General features: G+C 41.4%; 1 protein-coding gene across 1 annotated transcript in view; it reads left to right on the forward strand.

Moving 5' to 3' along the window:
- LOC145407152 (putative helicase mov-10-B.1) overlaps positions 1-13,105 on the forward strand; it is a 47,266-nt gene that overhangs the window by 17,835 nt on the left and 16,326 nt on the right. Inside the window, exons 6-12 of the mRNA XM_080278170.1 lie at positions 3,513-3,637; positions 4,540-4,658; positions 5,565-5,702; positions 5,834-6,008; positions 7,154-7,296; positions 7,818-7,991; positions 8,282-8,429. Coding sequence (XP_080134296.1) covers positions 3,513-3,637; positions 4,540-4,658; positions 5,565-5,702; positions 5,834-6,008; positions 7,154-7,296; positions 7,818-7,991; positions 8,282-8,429 — 1,022 coding nt within the window. The remainder of the gene's footprint in view (positions 1-3,512; positions 3,638-4,539; positions 4,659-5,564; positions 5,703-5,833; positions 6,009-7,153; positions 7,297-7,817; positions 7,992-8,281; positions 8,430-13,105) is intronic.

Genomic DNA, 13,105 nt, shown 5'->3' on the forward strand with positions numbered 1-13,105 from the left:
GATATGCCTTTGGATCTATTACTTCGGATAGTAGAGGGGTTACTGCATGTGTCATAATATAAAAGTTAGGACAGTACCATTCCTCCTGTAGCTTGTTGTGGTGATCTTTCATCAGCTCTTCTTGTATTCTCACCTGTAAAGAGGAAACGAGATGAGGTGTGGAATAGGATCAGAGTTTTTACCACTAGCGTATGATCTGAATTCCACATACAGGGTGATCCATGTGTTTTTTCCCTTTCCCAGTTCATGTGCACTGTAGGGACAACTTGGTCAAATTTACCATTTCTAACCTGCTGAAAAACCACTATAATTATGGTCATGTGTATATTTATGGCAAGTACAATAGGTGGGGGCGCTCACCATCCACTCATTCGATGTAGTACTGCTCCTGGGTGCCTGCTCTTCTTCCTTTCCTTCCCTACTCTTGTCTTTGCTTCATTCTTTCCTCTTTCTTTTGTCTACAGGTGACTCTACACTGAGGGACGAGTCAAATGGGTCTCTGTACACCAGGAAACGATTTACTCTGCTGGGTGGTAACCACATAACCAAATTGTGGTTTAGTGGGTAATTAGGACGCTCCAGTCAGATTAAGCCAGTGCAGGTTTATATCCAAGGAGCGGTTGGGGTTTATCACTCATGTAATTCCACTCAGGGATGAGGAAGGTTGGTCACTCTCATCTTAAATGTCAGGACCAACTTGCCTAGCCCGGGACTTCTGTGCTCCTCATGGGCAACACTGGATTAGATGATGAATGATTGATGGTAAATGTAACCTGTCATTGGCTGCATCATTTTCCCACATAAATTGCCCATTTCCACACTCGCTATAACAAACTAATGGCACATGGGAACTGGTGAAGATGGTCGTGTGTATGGACCACCTTGTATACAGGTACAGCATTGTGTCAGACATGGATTGCTGAGTTCATATTGGGTTGCTTTTTAAATTAATCTCTTATTTACTTGTGATAAAGGTGTAGTAAATAAGAATTTGAGAATTTTTGAAGAAATGATATGATAATGCCCCAGGAAGAGTATATATAGAGATATTTGCCAATAATGACCAAGAACAGCATAGAAGAGTGTGATGAATTCAGATCAGTGAGCAATTATGTAAGTCATGAGTTAGGTACGAGAACAAGGTTGAATATATATTAGAAGACTAGACAGGAATGGAATGAAGGCATGCATTTGAATTATGGTGGGTAAGTGTCAAGTGAAAGTGTTTGGTTGTAACCACAATTAATTTCCCCTTCAGTCCATGGACGTATTTCTAGTTTTATTCTTGCTTCATGACCATTTTATTTAACTTGGAAGAGCACCCTAATAGTGACGGATGTATTATACATCAAAATAATATCATTTAATGATAACAATGATTTTTAAAGGTACTATCACAAGCATTTGTTTCTTTACCCCCCTGACAATTGCGAGGTTGAAGTCACGATTAGAGATGGACCAAGCGAACGAACACAGACAGTTCACAGTGATCAGATATGTTTCAGTACGACAAAGTCGTTCACTCACTTGGACTCAACATTTTTCACGCTGGCATGAATAGTTAAAACGAAGTTTAAAGGATGTTTGTAGATCATCCTCTTGTTAACCACTGCCACTGTGAAATAAGCTTCGTTGTTCGAATGTAGGACACCTAAGATAGATGCTTTGGAGTATTAGACTGAAAATGAGTTGAAAGGGGACCTAGAACGATATTGAGAATTACACATAAACAGTAATGCATACACTGAAAGAAACACATGTGGGAATCACTTTACAAACATTAACTAATTCCATGTTTATGGTGGTGAGAGATGAGGGTAATATTGTGGGAAGAGAGCCCCACCAAATCCCATGAAGCATTAACTGACTACTATGGACTGGCTAATGTTTGAATGCGTGGCCTGTCTCCATCCGGGACTTACGCCCGTAGTCTTGAAACTGAGGGCAAAGGTTACCCTTCCCTCACCCCGCTGGAAGTGGAAGCTCACACCTTCAACTTAAGTGGGAAGCTTGAAAGCGTGACAGTGCATCCCTTCCTGTGGGTAGGTGCCGCAAACAGTGGGTAGCACTGATTAATTCAAACATTTAAAATCCTATTTTTAAAAAATGTATGACAGTTTCTGAAATTCCCATGCAGTATAATTTTTATTGTTAGCAGTTCTTACCTCTTTTATCATTAAAGATTGTCATTTGTTCTTGAATACTCTGGTTATGAGTATGCATACTGTAAATTATCCACCCAGGGTGTACACCTACGTCCGCATGTTGCACTACATTCGCCCATGGTGTACACCTACGTCCGCAAGCTGCATTACATTCGCCCATGGTGTAAGCTACACCTACGTCCGCATGTTGGACTACATCCACCAACGGTATACATCAATGTCCGCATGTTGCACTACATCCACCAATGGTATACATCAATGTCCGCATGTTGCACTACAACCACCAATGGTATACATCAATGTCCGCGTGTTGCATTACAACCACCAGTGGTATACATCAATGTCCGCGTGTTGCACTACAACCACCCACGGTGCAGGCTACACCTACTTCCGCATGTTGCACTACATCCACCCACGGTGTATGCAATACCTACTTCCGCATGTTGCACTACATCCACTTATGGTGTCCATCAACGTCCGCATGTTGCACCACATCCAGCCACGGTGTAGGCCACACCTACGTCCGCATGTTGCACTACATCCACCCAAGGTGTGCGCCTACATCCGCGTGTTGCACTACATCCACCCACAGTGTACACTTACATCCACATGTTGCACTACATCCACCCACAGTGTACACCTACATCCGCATGTTGCACTACATCCACCCACAATGTACACCTATGTCTGCATGTTGCCTGCATTTACTTTTCACCTTTGTTTTCATCTCGTAAATTAACCATCTCCGGAGAAGCAGAGAAGTCTTTTAAAACGATAAAAATATTTTTTTTTTTTTTTTTTTTTTTCCCTTTACACGCTGTTTTTATTAAATTAAAATTCTCATCATACACACCATATGGTGCTACAAATTCTACATAGTTTCCTTTGCACAAGGCTACTATATTGTGACGAAGGGACATGGGAAGGGGTGCAATGAGACTTCCCGTGGATTCCAGTACTACGCCGGGGTAATCCTTTCCCGTTTGCCAGGGAACGCTCTCTTTTTCGTGCATTAAGGTTACCAAAAGATGCGGATAGGGCAAGGCGAATGCCTGCCCGCAGTTTAAGACTACAGCCCTTAGACTCTGCTCTCACCAAGGGGGTAAAAAAACTAATGGTCATGAAAGTACTATAAATTATTTGGCTGTTGTTTTTGTGGCCTAAGGCTCATCAGGATGTGAACCTGGTGTCTAAAGTTGCCCTTCTTCAGTTTACCATCCTCTTTTAGGGTTAGGTAATAAACTGAGGGATGTTGCCCTTCTGTATTGGTACCGCTGCAAGAAGGCATCCCTCTCTAGCACCAGTGACGGGATATATACTGTATTTGGCATACAAATTATATTCCAGGGGTGGAGTACGGTGTGATGGTGGTAGGTGCAGCCAAAGAAACACTTGGAGTGGAGCAGGTACCCATAGTCTTCCAGTTCAAGCCAGACACCTCTGACCAGCTGTTTTTCATAGCACGCACCATGGTCAGTCCCTTAATTGTGTACAGGAAGTCCTTGTTTGAAGTTGTCATTTTTGACACCCTCTTTGTATCAGATCCTCAATAAATTTCACAAAAGTTGCCCATTAATTCTCTGGGCCAGGATAACACCAGTATTTTTTCCAGCTTTTACCAGATTGTTGTGTTCAGCTGAGACTAGTAACCAATAACTTATGATTGGGACAGTGTTAGACTGTTAGTGTGTGTGTGTGTACACATCAAGGCCATGACACCAGCACCCTGTGACTGCCATGTCACTTTTTGCTCGGTTATTTTGAATGGTGAAGACAATGATTTGGGGTTTGTAGCCATAATCTTCTTCCATAAACCATGGAATGACCAGTGTATAAGGCAGAAAGGTTGAAATTGTGGGTGCCGTGTAATGGGTAGTTAGCGCAAGCCACACCCAGAAAAAGCAGGGGCCTACTGTAACGGTGTATTGTAAAACAACTGCTTTAATTGAAAACAACTGAATGATCAGAGAGCTTTTAACCCTTTTAAGCTGTGAGAAATCTCGTCTCTATTTGGCTACCTCCAGATCATTTAATTCTGATCATTAGGTTCCTGTTTTAATTCCCACGACCATTTTACTCACTTCAGGAGTGGTTTCCTTTCCCTTTAGAGTTATGTTGTGAAAAGTGGCACACAGAGGGAATGTCATTCCTTGTTAGATGGGGGTGAGAATATTTTGAAGATTTAATTGATGAGTGACAGTGTGTGTCACAGCTCACTGATTGCACTGTAGCTCACTGATTGCACTGCAGATAGTTCACTTTCTTTGTTTTTTTATCCAACCCCATTCCACATATTACTGAGAAATATGCTTAATTGATGACATTGATAAATTAATGAAATACACTTAATGAAGTACACTTGTGATTGGTATAGGTTCTGAATGTCGTGGACAGTATAGCAGAGGAAGTTGGATCTAGTTCACCCTACAGAAGACAACATCCACTCCAGCCACTCTTCCGGCAGGACTACATCCCTGGTGTCCCCTTGTCACCGTAAGTGTGGGTTGTGAATTGGTCATCACTCTGGGGTCTAGGGGTCATACTCTCATCTGTTAAGGAGGGTCCATAGCACCTCTTCTTTACCAGTTTATTTGTTTCTGGTACGTTAATATATTCGTGTAAGTCTTGTCCTTCTGCCTTCGGGTGACTTTACACTCCCTCTTCTGTCTTTCTTTCTTTCATCCTTTCCTCTTCCTTCAGCCTGTGGGTGACTCTACACTGAGTGACAAGCCAAATGGTTTCCTGTACACCAGGAAACCATGTACTATGCTGGGTGGTAACCATATAACCAAATTTTGGCACCTGGTGATTTAGTGGGTAATTATTGTGCTCCAGTCGGATTGAGCTGGTGAAGGTTTATATCCAAGGGGTGGTTGGGGTTGATTGCTTACGTATTGCCAGTCAAGGTGAGTGAGGCTGGTCACTCTCATCTTAAATGTCGGGACCAGCTGCCTAACCCTGGGCTCCTACGCTCCTCATGGGGGAATGTAGGATTGGATGATGGATGGATGGATGCTATTTATGTAATCATTCAGTATAAGAAGTCTATAGGTAACATACAAGGTTTACTATGCAGAGTAAATAGTTAAAGAAGTGTTAAAAGCCTACTAAGGTGAAGAGAATAAAGGCCCAGGTATCATTTAAAATTACACACACACACACACATACACACACTCTCTCTCTCTCTCTCTCTCTCTCTCTCTCTTAGTAAGAGTGGGTGGTTAACACAGGCCTAGTTCTAATCCTGTATGCTTTTACTAGGTAAATACACCCACACATGACCCAGACTGGGCAGGTATATATAAAAAATATAGCCCCTATTTGTCTGTTTTTATCTATCTTTAGCTGTCAGTATGTTTGTCCCACTGTCTGCTTTTGAGAATATTATCTTGCCCACAGACACCGCCAGTCAGCACACCCAAACTTCAAGAAGCTGAAGCCATACAGATATACCCAGAGTTTTTATAACATCGCCTTCAAGAACTTCAGTGAGAAGAAAGTTGCCACAAAGCATTCCATGGAGTGTGCTAAGCTCAAGTGAGTGTTTATCCTCTTGCAGTGATGAGTTCCATTTCTGATACATCTTACTAAACTAGCTTTGGGCCTCTGTGGTCCTGGTGGGACAATAAAGGAAGGGAAGATGAATGGATTGATTATTTGCATTGTAGAAAGAAGCTGGAAGGTGGTGTGACAGGTGCAAACCACAAGACTTGGTATGAGACAATGCTGTGGGTGGAGGAGATCCAAATGGAGGTGGACATCAGAATGTACAGCATGGAGGAGGCTCAGCTCATCACAGTGCCACCCAATGTCTTCCCATTCCCTCCATGTGTAGAGCTCAAGGTTGGTACACATCTCCTACCATTTATGTGCACATGTGAAGAACTGTATATGGAGTGTTTGATATATCGCTCTTTCTGTCTGCACCTGATTTTCCTTTTATTTGTCAGCAGTCATCCATGTTTATTCCTTACATTTTCACATTTTGCAGACCTGTTCCTAGACTTCAGCTCCCTTCTCGAGAGTGATCTTATATTTCCAGTCATCATTTAGACTTCCTCTTGCACCTTTCTAACCCATGGATCCATTTCTTAATACACACTTGTTTTTACGGCCGCAGGGTCATCTAGACGTGAACCAGGTGAAATGCAGGCTGAAGTTGCCCTTCTCTTGCTGTTCACCATCCTCCTCTTAGGAGATATGGCATCCCTCTCCACATTTTTTACTCTGAGTATATTACGTTCATTCAGTAGTAGTAATTCTGTGCATTTACCCCACCTTCTTCCCTTTTTCCTCCACTGGGCTTTCAGTCACCATTTCTCACCAAAGCATGGAAGGTCAAGAAAAAGATGGCTGGTGATTGTGAAATAATGTGTAAGTGAAGTATGGAAATTAGGAAAGCAGATGAATTGACAATGGATCAGACTGACTGAATGCATGTTACAAGAGTGGCTTCCCCTTTCTTTACTTGGTAGTTAGCTAAATTATTGTCCTGTAGGTTTTTGTGAAGCTCATTCTCCCTACGTGTCAAGTGGGGTTGGTGGAGGATTAGTGCCCCTCCCTGTAAAACAATTAACTCTAAGCCCTTGGCCACCCCGTTTGGGATACATGGCATCTGGCAATGAATGAATGAATGAAACATCTAAAAATATAGTGCAGATGTATTGTGGGTGTTTTTCATTGAAAAGATGGAGTTAAGATTTCAGATGCGTAAGTGATTGTGTAGCTCATGTCATTAGGTTCTCTATTGGTGGTTGACCTACCTTTTTGTTATTCCTATCCAGTTTCTGAACCTAACTCATCCGATTCTTTAAAGGGGAGTAGGGTTAGGATGATGATAGATAGACTGACCAGTTTACTGTATGAAGCCATATGTTGGAAAGAAGTGACCATCGCTGTAAATGGGGGCCGAACTTACTGGTTGATCTGTAGGTAGACACGGAGGCAGATGTATATTCACATTTGCTATATCTTTGCTCGTTTTACAGGTGGAGGGACTGGCAGAGAAGCGACCATCAGTACTGGTAGGAGACAATGTATATGTGGCCCATCATGGCCATCGCTCCCCTGTGTATGCTGGGGTGGTACACAAGGTTACTGACACCTCTGTATACCTTGCTTTCGATGACAGGTGAGGCATGATGAGATTTATAAGAATTTAGAAGCAGAATGAAAAGAAACTGGAAAGGCAGGATAAAGAGTGGAGAATATAGCAGACAAAAGGAAGCAAAGGTAAAGTTTGGAGGCAGGATAGGAGGGGTACAGTAGAGAAGAGGCAAAGAGGCACAGTTGAGGTACGTTTAGAGTTTAGAGGAAGGTTAGGAGGGAATCACACAGAGAGGGATAGTGCTGCAACCGATACGATTTGTCGAACTGATATATCACTGATGTTTTCATTTTTTTCGATACCAAACCGATGCCTATTTTTATTGTCAGTATCAGATATGGATGGAAATGGCATTAAAATGTCTTTTATTGAAGATTTTGTTCATTACTTTGCCTGATTCTCTGTGAAAGAGTGTTGTTTCCCTGACTCTGTTTTACAGCTTAATAAAAGAAGAGTCGTTACTAAAAACCATTCAGAGTTCAGAATGATAAATGGGTGAGTGGGAGAGGATGTGGATAATTAATGTCATCCTTTTCACATTCCAGCTTCATGGAATCATTTGTGAGTGGGATGAAAGTGAGTGTGGAGTTTGAGTTCAGCCGCCACCCATTGAAAGTTTGCCACCGAGCCCTTGAGATTGGTGCCTCCCGCCTCAGCCACCTCACCTTCCCCAAGCAGCCCCAGGGACAACAACTTGCAGATGAACAGATGAATATTATGTAAGTGGATTTAAATGAATGACTGTAATTACAGTATACATATTTGTCTGTCTCTTTGTCTGTGTGGGTTGTGGTTTTCCTTTAGTACATGGTGTTCTGTTTGTGGATACCTGTCTGTTGTATGTTTCAAGTTGATTACTGATGTTGCTTTGCATCAGAAAACGAGAGCATGCGATACTGGAAAGGTTCAGACATTGAGAAACATTTTCTGAACACATACCGTACTGAATGGGGTCGGTTTTAAGTGCTTGTATCTTAAATCTGTCTCTTTGTCTAATTTCCTCCCACAGAGCCTACAACAGGAAGCTAGAAAACAATGCAGAACAGATGCAGGCAGTGAGAAACATTCTTTCTGGCACATCCCTCCCGGCTCCCTACATCATCTTTGGCCCACCCGGCACTGGCAAGACTGTCACTGTGGTTGAAGCTATCAAGCAGGTGAATGGGCATTAGATTTAGTCCATAGTTATTGTGAACACAGCACATGGCAAGACCTTGTTTATAAAGTTTCTGGTTTGGCCATGTGATTCTCTCTCTCTCTCTCTCTCTCTCCCTCCCTCCCTTTCTAGTGATACCCAGTTTTAGAGAGATGCTTTTGAACTAGCAGGAGATTGGAGTGGAGAGTAGATTACAGTACCGTAATTGTGTGATGAGTAATTGAGGAGTGGTTGGTAACTTGAGTGGAGAGTTGGGACTAAATGGGAGGAACAGTTCAAGTACATTGCAATCCCAGTTATCTGGTTACCAGGCAACCAGAATTATCAGACATCTGGGAAAATTCACGAACTGGTAAATATATAAATAATATAACTGTGCTACCATGGTTGACCGCCCTAGCATGGGTTAGCCACATGAGACTGGGTGAAGTTGGGCAATGTGAAGTGAAGTTATTTCCGGTCAGGGTCATTTCCTGGTTAATCCCCTTTCCAGCCCCCCCTCCCCTTTCCCCCTCGACATTTCACCAGTCAGCTTTCTGCCGCCAGTCAATAAACTAACACTCGCCATTGAGTTGTGTTATCGTGTCGTGAATAGGCTAGTGATTTGTACCCTTTGATGCCTGAAGTGCAAACTAATCTTAAGCACATTGTGATCTCCTTGAAACAAAAGCTGGACAAATGCATCACCCTTGAAAATGGTGAACATTGTAAGACACTGATAACAGAATTTAACATAGGAAAGCATTTGTTTTATATGACAAAATTACTGTTCTTGCAATTTCTACATATTTATTGTATTCTCTGCAAAACAGCTGAGGAGTGGAGATGGCAGTCATGTGAGGAATAAATGGGTGGGCCATGGCACATAAACACAACTGTGAGCAAGGGAGTCATGATAACTGTACTGTAGAACACTTCTTTCAGAATCATCAGTTCAACAATTAATGCTCAAGATTTATTTCATTAGTTTATTTTTCTTTGTTTCATGAATAGAATAATGGACTATTTATAAAACAGACTCACTTTGTGCATTTTGCACTTCTTCAAGGCTATGCATCCAAGTGTGTTATGTCAGTGGAGTGTGTTTGAGGTTGTTTCAATGGAAAAATGTTAGTGTGGCCCTGGATTTTTTTTTTTTTTTTTTTTTTTTTTTTTTTTTTTTTTTTGACACTTAAATATAGGTACATGGTGTTTTATTTGTTGGTCCAGCTAGAAGTACTATTAGACAAAGTATCAGCAGGGTAGAGTAGGCTGGATGGGGACCCAAAGACCAAGCCCTGGGTGGGCAATTCACCACTTACCATTTTTCCAATAAGTTCATTGGTTCACACAATGCGAAATTGTAGAAAGTGAGGATTTCTGCCGCCTGTAAGCTCGTATTGTGTGAGGGTGCACCATTTATATATATATATATATATATATATATATATATATATATATTATTTACATAGTGAGGGGGAGAAAGAGAGAGAGAGAACAACCCAAAATAGAGCCTTCCTTATAAAGTGCAGTAGTTTACAGTGAAATATACTGTACAGCTACTGTATACTGTACTCACCATACTGTTGTATGTTTAAAGATTTTGTTGAATATTCCCGTGTGGTCAGTGGCACACTGTCGGGTAATGCCAAAAAACTAAAATGATATTGCTTTAATTCAGTCAGATTTTTTCCTGTCAAATAATAATGTTTGTTGGTTAATGCAGTGCTATAAAAGATTTTGTTGATTTTTCCTATGTGATAGTGGTGGTGACCATCATCCACTCACTTGATGTAGTGCTGCCTACTTCCTTAGCTTTTATCATTCTTTTTCTGTGCCTGCCCTCCTCTCTTCCTATTTCTCCTATCTTTCCTGTCACTTCTCATTCCTTTTCTTTCCACTACAGGTGGCTTTACATTGAGTGACAAGTCAAATGTTTTCTTGTAAGCCAAGAAACCATTTACAACGCTGGGTGGTAACCATATAACCAAACCAAACGTGCTCCCTGCGTGTCAGCAAGAGGGTTGGTGGAGGGTTGGTGCCCCTCCCTGTAAAACAACTAACTCAGTGTCAAATGGCCACCCTTTGCGGGATTATGGTGTCTGGCAATAGCTAGATTAGTGGCATGCCGTCAGTTAATGCTATAAAAAATGGATATTGCTTCAAATCAGCCAGGATTTTGCTTGTCTGATAATAACACATGTCGGTTTATGTGGCATTGGATAATTGGGGAATTGCTGTATACCAGTTGGTATCATTATATCATTTGAGGTTCTAAATAGGTTGTATGGACAGAGTTGTGTAGGTCTTTTTTAAATACACTATAGTCAACTTCACTTATCTTTACAAAATTACTGCACTATCCTGTGGGCCTTGTAGTTGGTAAGTATGAAGTACTGTACAGGTAATGTGTAGTTTATTGAGTTACATTGGGTTGTGCCTTTTGATTTGTTTCATGCTTTTGTTATTTGAGTGTAAATAGTTGCAGCATTGTATCAGTGCCATGTCATTCTTGCAGCATGAAGTTTCACTAACTGCTATTCTGGTTTGCAGAAAATTTGCAATTCTTTACATGAACCTTTCCTGTATGATGGTGCATCATTATAGTTTTATTCTTGTTACCTGGAAATGATTCCTTTCATCAGGATCTCTTTAGTATGGTACTGAAAAGGTTATTCTAGGCATTATCAAACCTCCCCAGTTAAAAAAAAAATAATAATCATCATCATACTGAGGAGGTTAATATAAGTAATTAACCCTGCCACATAATGATTTTTGCATCTTTTTCATGTTTCATATTTCCAGATGATTTTATTCAGCCTAGGAGAGACTTTTCAGACTGGGGGAGTTATACAGAACTTTCATTAAATCTTGCATAATAAGGGGGATTCCCTAGGCTGAGTGAACTCATCATATATTAACACAAGGAAGCGTTCAGAAAATTACGACATAGTAGGGCAATGTATGATGATGCACAGTACAGTGTTAGGAGTGATCGTGGTACCAACTTGTAAAATTATTGACATACTGATTCTTGTGTTGTTGGTGCAGCTCTTGACATTAACAAGTTTGTTTACATTTCCACAGTAATGCATGTTTGTTTAGTGCTATTTTATTCAGTAGTTCATTTCCTGAGAGAGAGAGAGAGAGAGAAATGCCTTTTCTTTGTGTATATGTCTCCCCCCCATTACCTGTTATCTGTATAGCCTGTATCGTTCGTTCAGTTATAAAGGTTCCAACATGCTTGTATGTGTCGGCTACCAAATGGCAGCCTCCTTGCTGCTCGATCTCTGGCAGCCTCCCTGTTCAGTCCCTTATCCTTGTGCTCACACTCTATGACCTTGTCCCAGGTCTTTTTTTGGCCTGCCTCTTGCAGCAACCCTATCACAGATGTCACTTTCCACACCCATTTGTCATCCCCCTGTCATCCCCTACCCTCTCCACATGCCCAGACCATCACAATATACATCTCATCACAATACACTCCAGTCCCATCCTTCCTCTCAGCTCTTCAATCATAAACAAAACCTTCCCAGGTATGTAGACAGAATACTTAGTATTTGTGTTCCTTTTATTTTGAATTTGTGCATTCAGCCAGCCCTGGACATTCACCAGGAATATGTCATAAGACCCTACGTAAATGGTTGATGTTCGTGATTGTGTGATGCCTGAAAAAAAGATAATGCAGTATTACAGTATTCCCAGAGATGGGTTGATGAACTGACGTTTCTTGGTCCTTAGTGGCAACTCATCAGTCATTTCCTCAGTCATTTTAACCTATCCTTACCCCGGCTACTTACCAAAAACCAACCACCTAGGGCCTGTTTAATTATTTTTTTTTTATTATTATTTGGTTTTACGCCAGGTATCCCCGCAGGGCTAAGGCATTGCCCCTGGGTAGAGGACTTTAGGACTGGAGCGTGTAGCATTTTATGACCGGATGCCCTTCCTGATGTCTACCAATGACCCTTGGGTGGATTTGATCCTCCGACCCTTCGATCAGAGCGGAGCGCTCTAACCCACTGAGCCATGGCATTTATATTCATTAAAAGTTAGAGGGAGATGTATAGATGAAAATACCTGTAAGTAGACAAAAGCAGGCATCTAGCTAAACAAATTGAGTAACACAAAGGAGGCAGCCAGGGGGGAGGGGAGGAATTACTAATTCATATTCAGCATCCCCCCATATGTTGTAAAGGAAAGGAATATTGCATTAAATCTTTTAAAGTGGAAATACCCGAATATGTAAATCTCACCACTGCCTTGTGTTTCTAACAGGCAATCAGCTGACTTTGTTTATAAGCAACCAATGCACTTGGTGTGGTGCAGTCATTCCATGCTCCATGTATGTGCTTATTTGACCCACAGAATTATTAATTTACTGTTTATTTTTGATGTACAATATTTATAATAATGCTGTAAAGGTGAGGGCTAGCCACTGCAGTCACATTTTTGTATTTTCTTTGCTCTGTAAGTGTTCCCTGCCCCCCTCTCCCAGGACTGAATCATGAATATACTAGGGATGCAAATATTTATTCCACAGAAGTTCAAGGCCAACTGTACATGCATCTGTCAATCTTGTTCACCTGAAGGTTGCTGTCAATACAGCAAGATCTCTGTAACATGTCCATTCAGTCCATTAACCCCAAGGTCATTTTGTAGAATCCCAAGTTTTAATAGGTTTGCATCTTTGTGCTG

Source organism: Coenobita brevimanus, chromosome 72 (assembly GCF_032717465.1).
Source record: "Coenobita brevimanus isolate Jiangsu-jjx chromosome 72, ASM3271746v2, whole genome shotgun sequence".
NCBI classification, from domain to species: domain Eukaryota; kingdom Metazoa; phylum Arthropoda; class Malacostraca; order Decapoda; family Coenobitidae; genus Coenobita; species Coenobita brevimanus.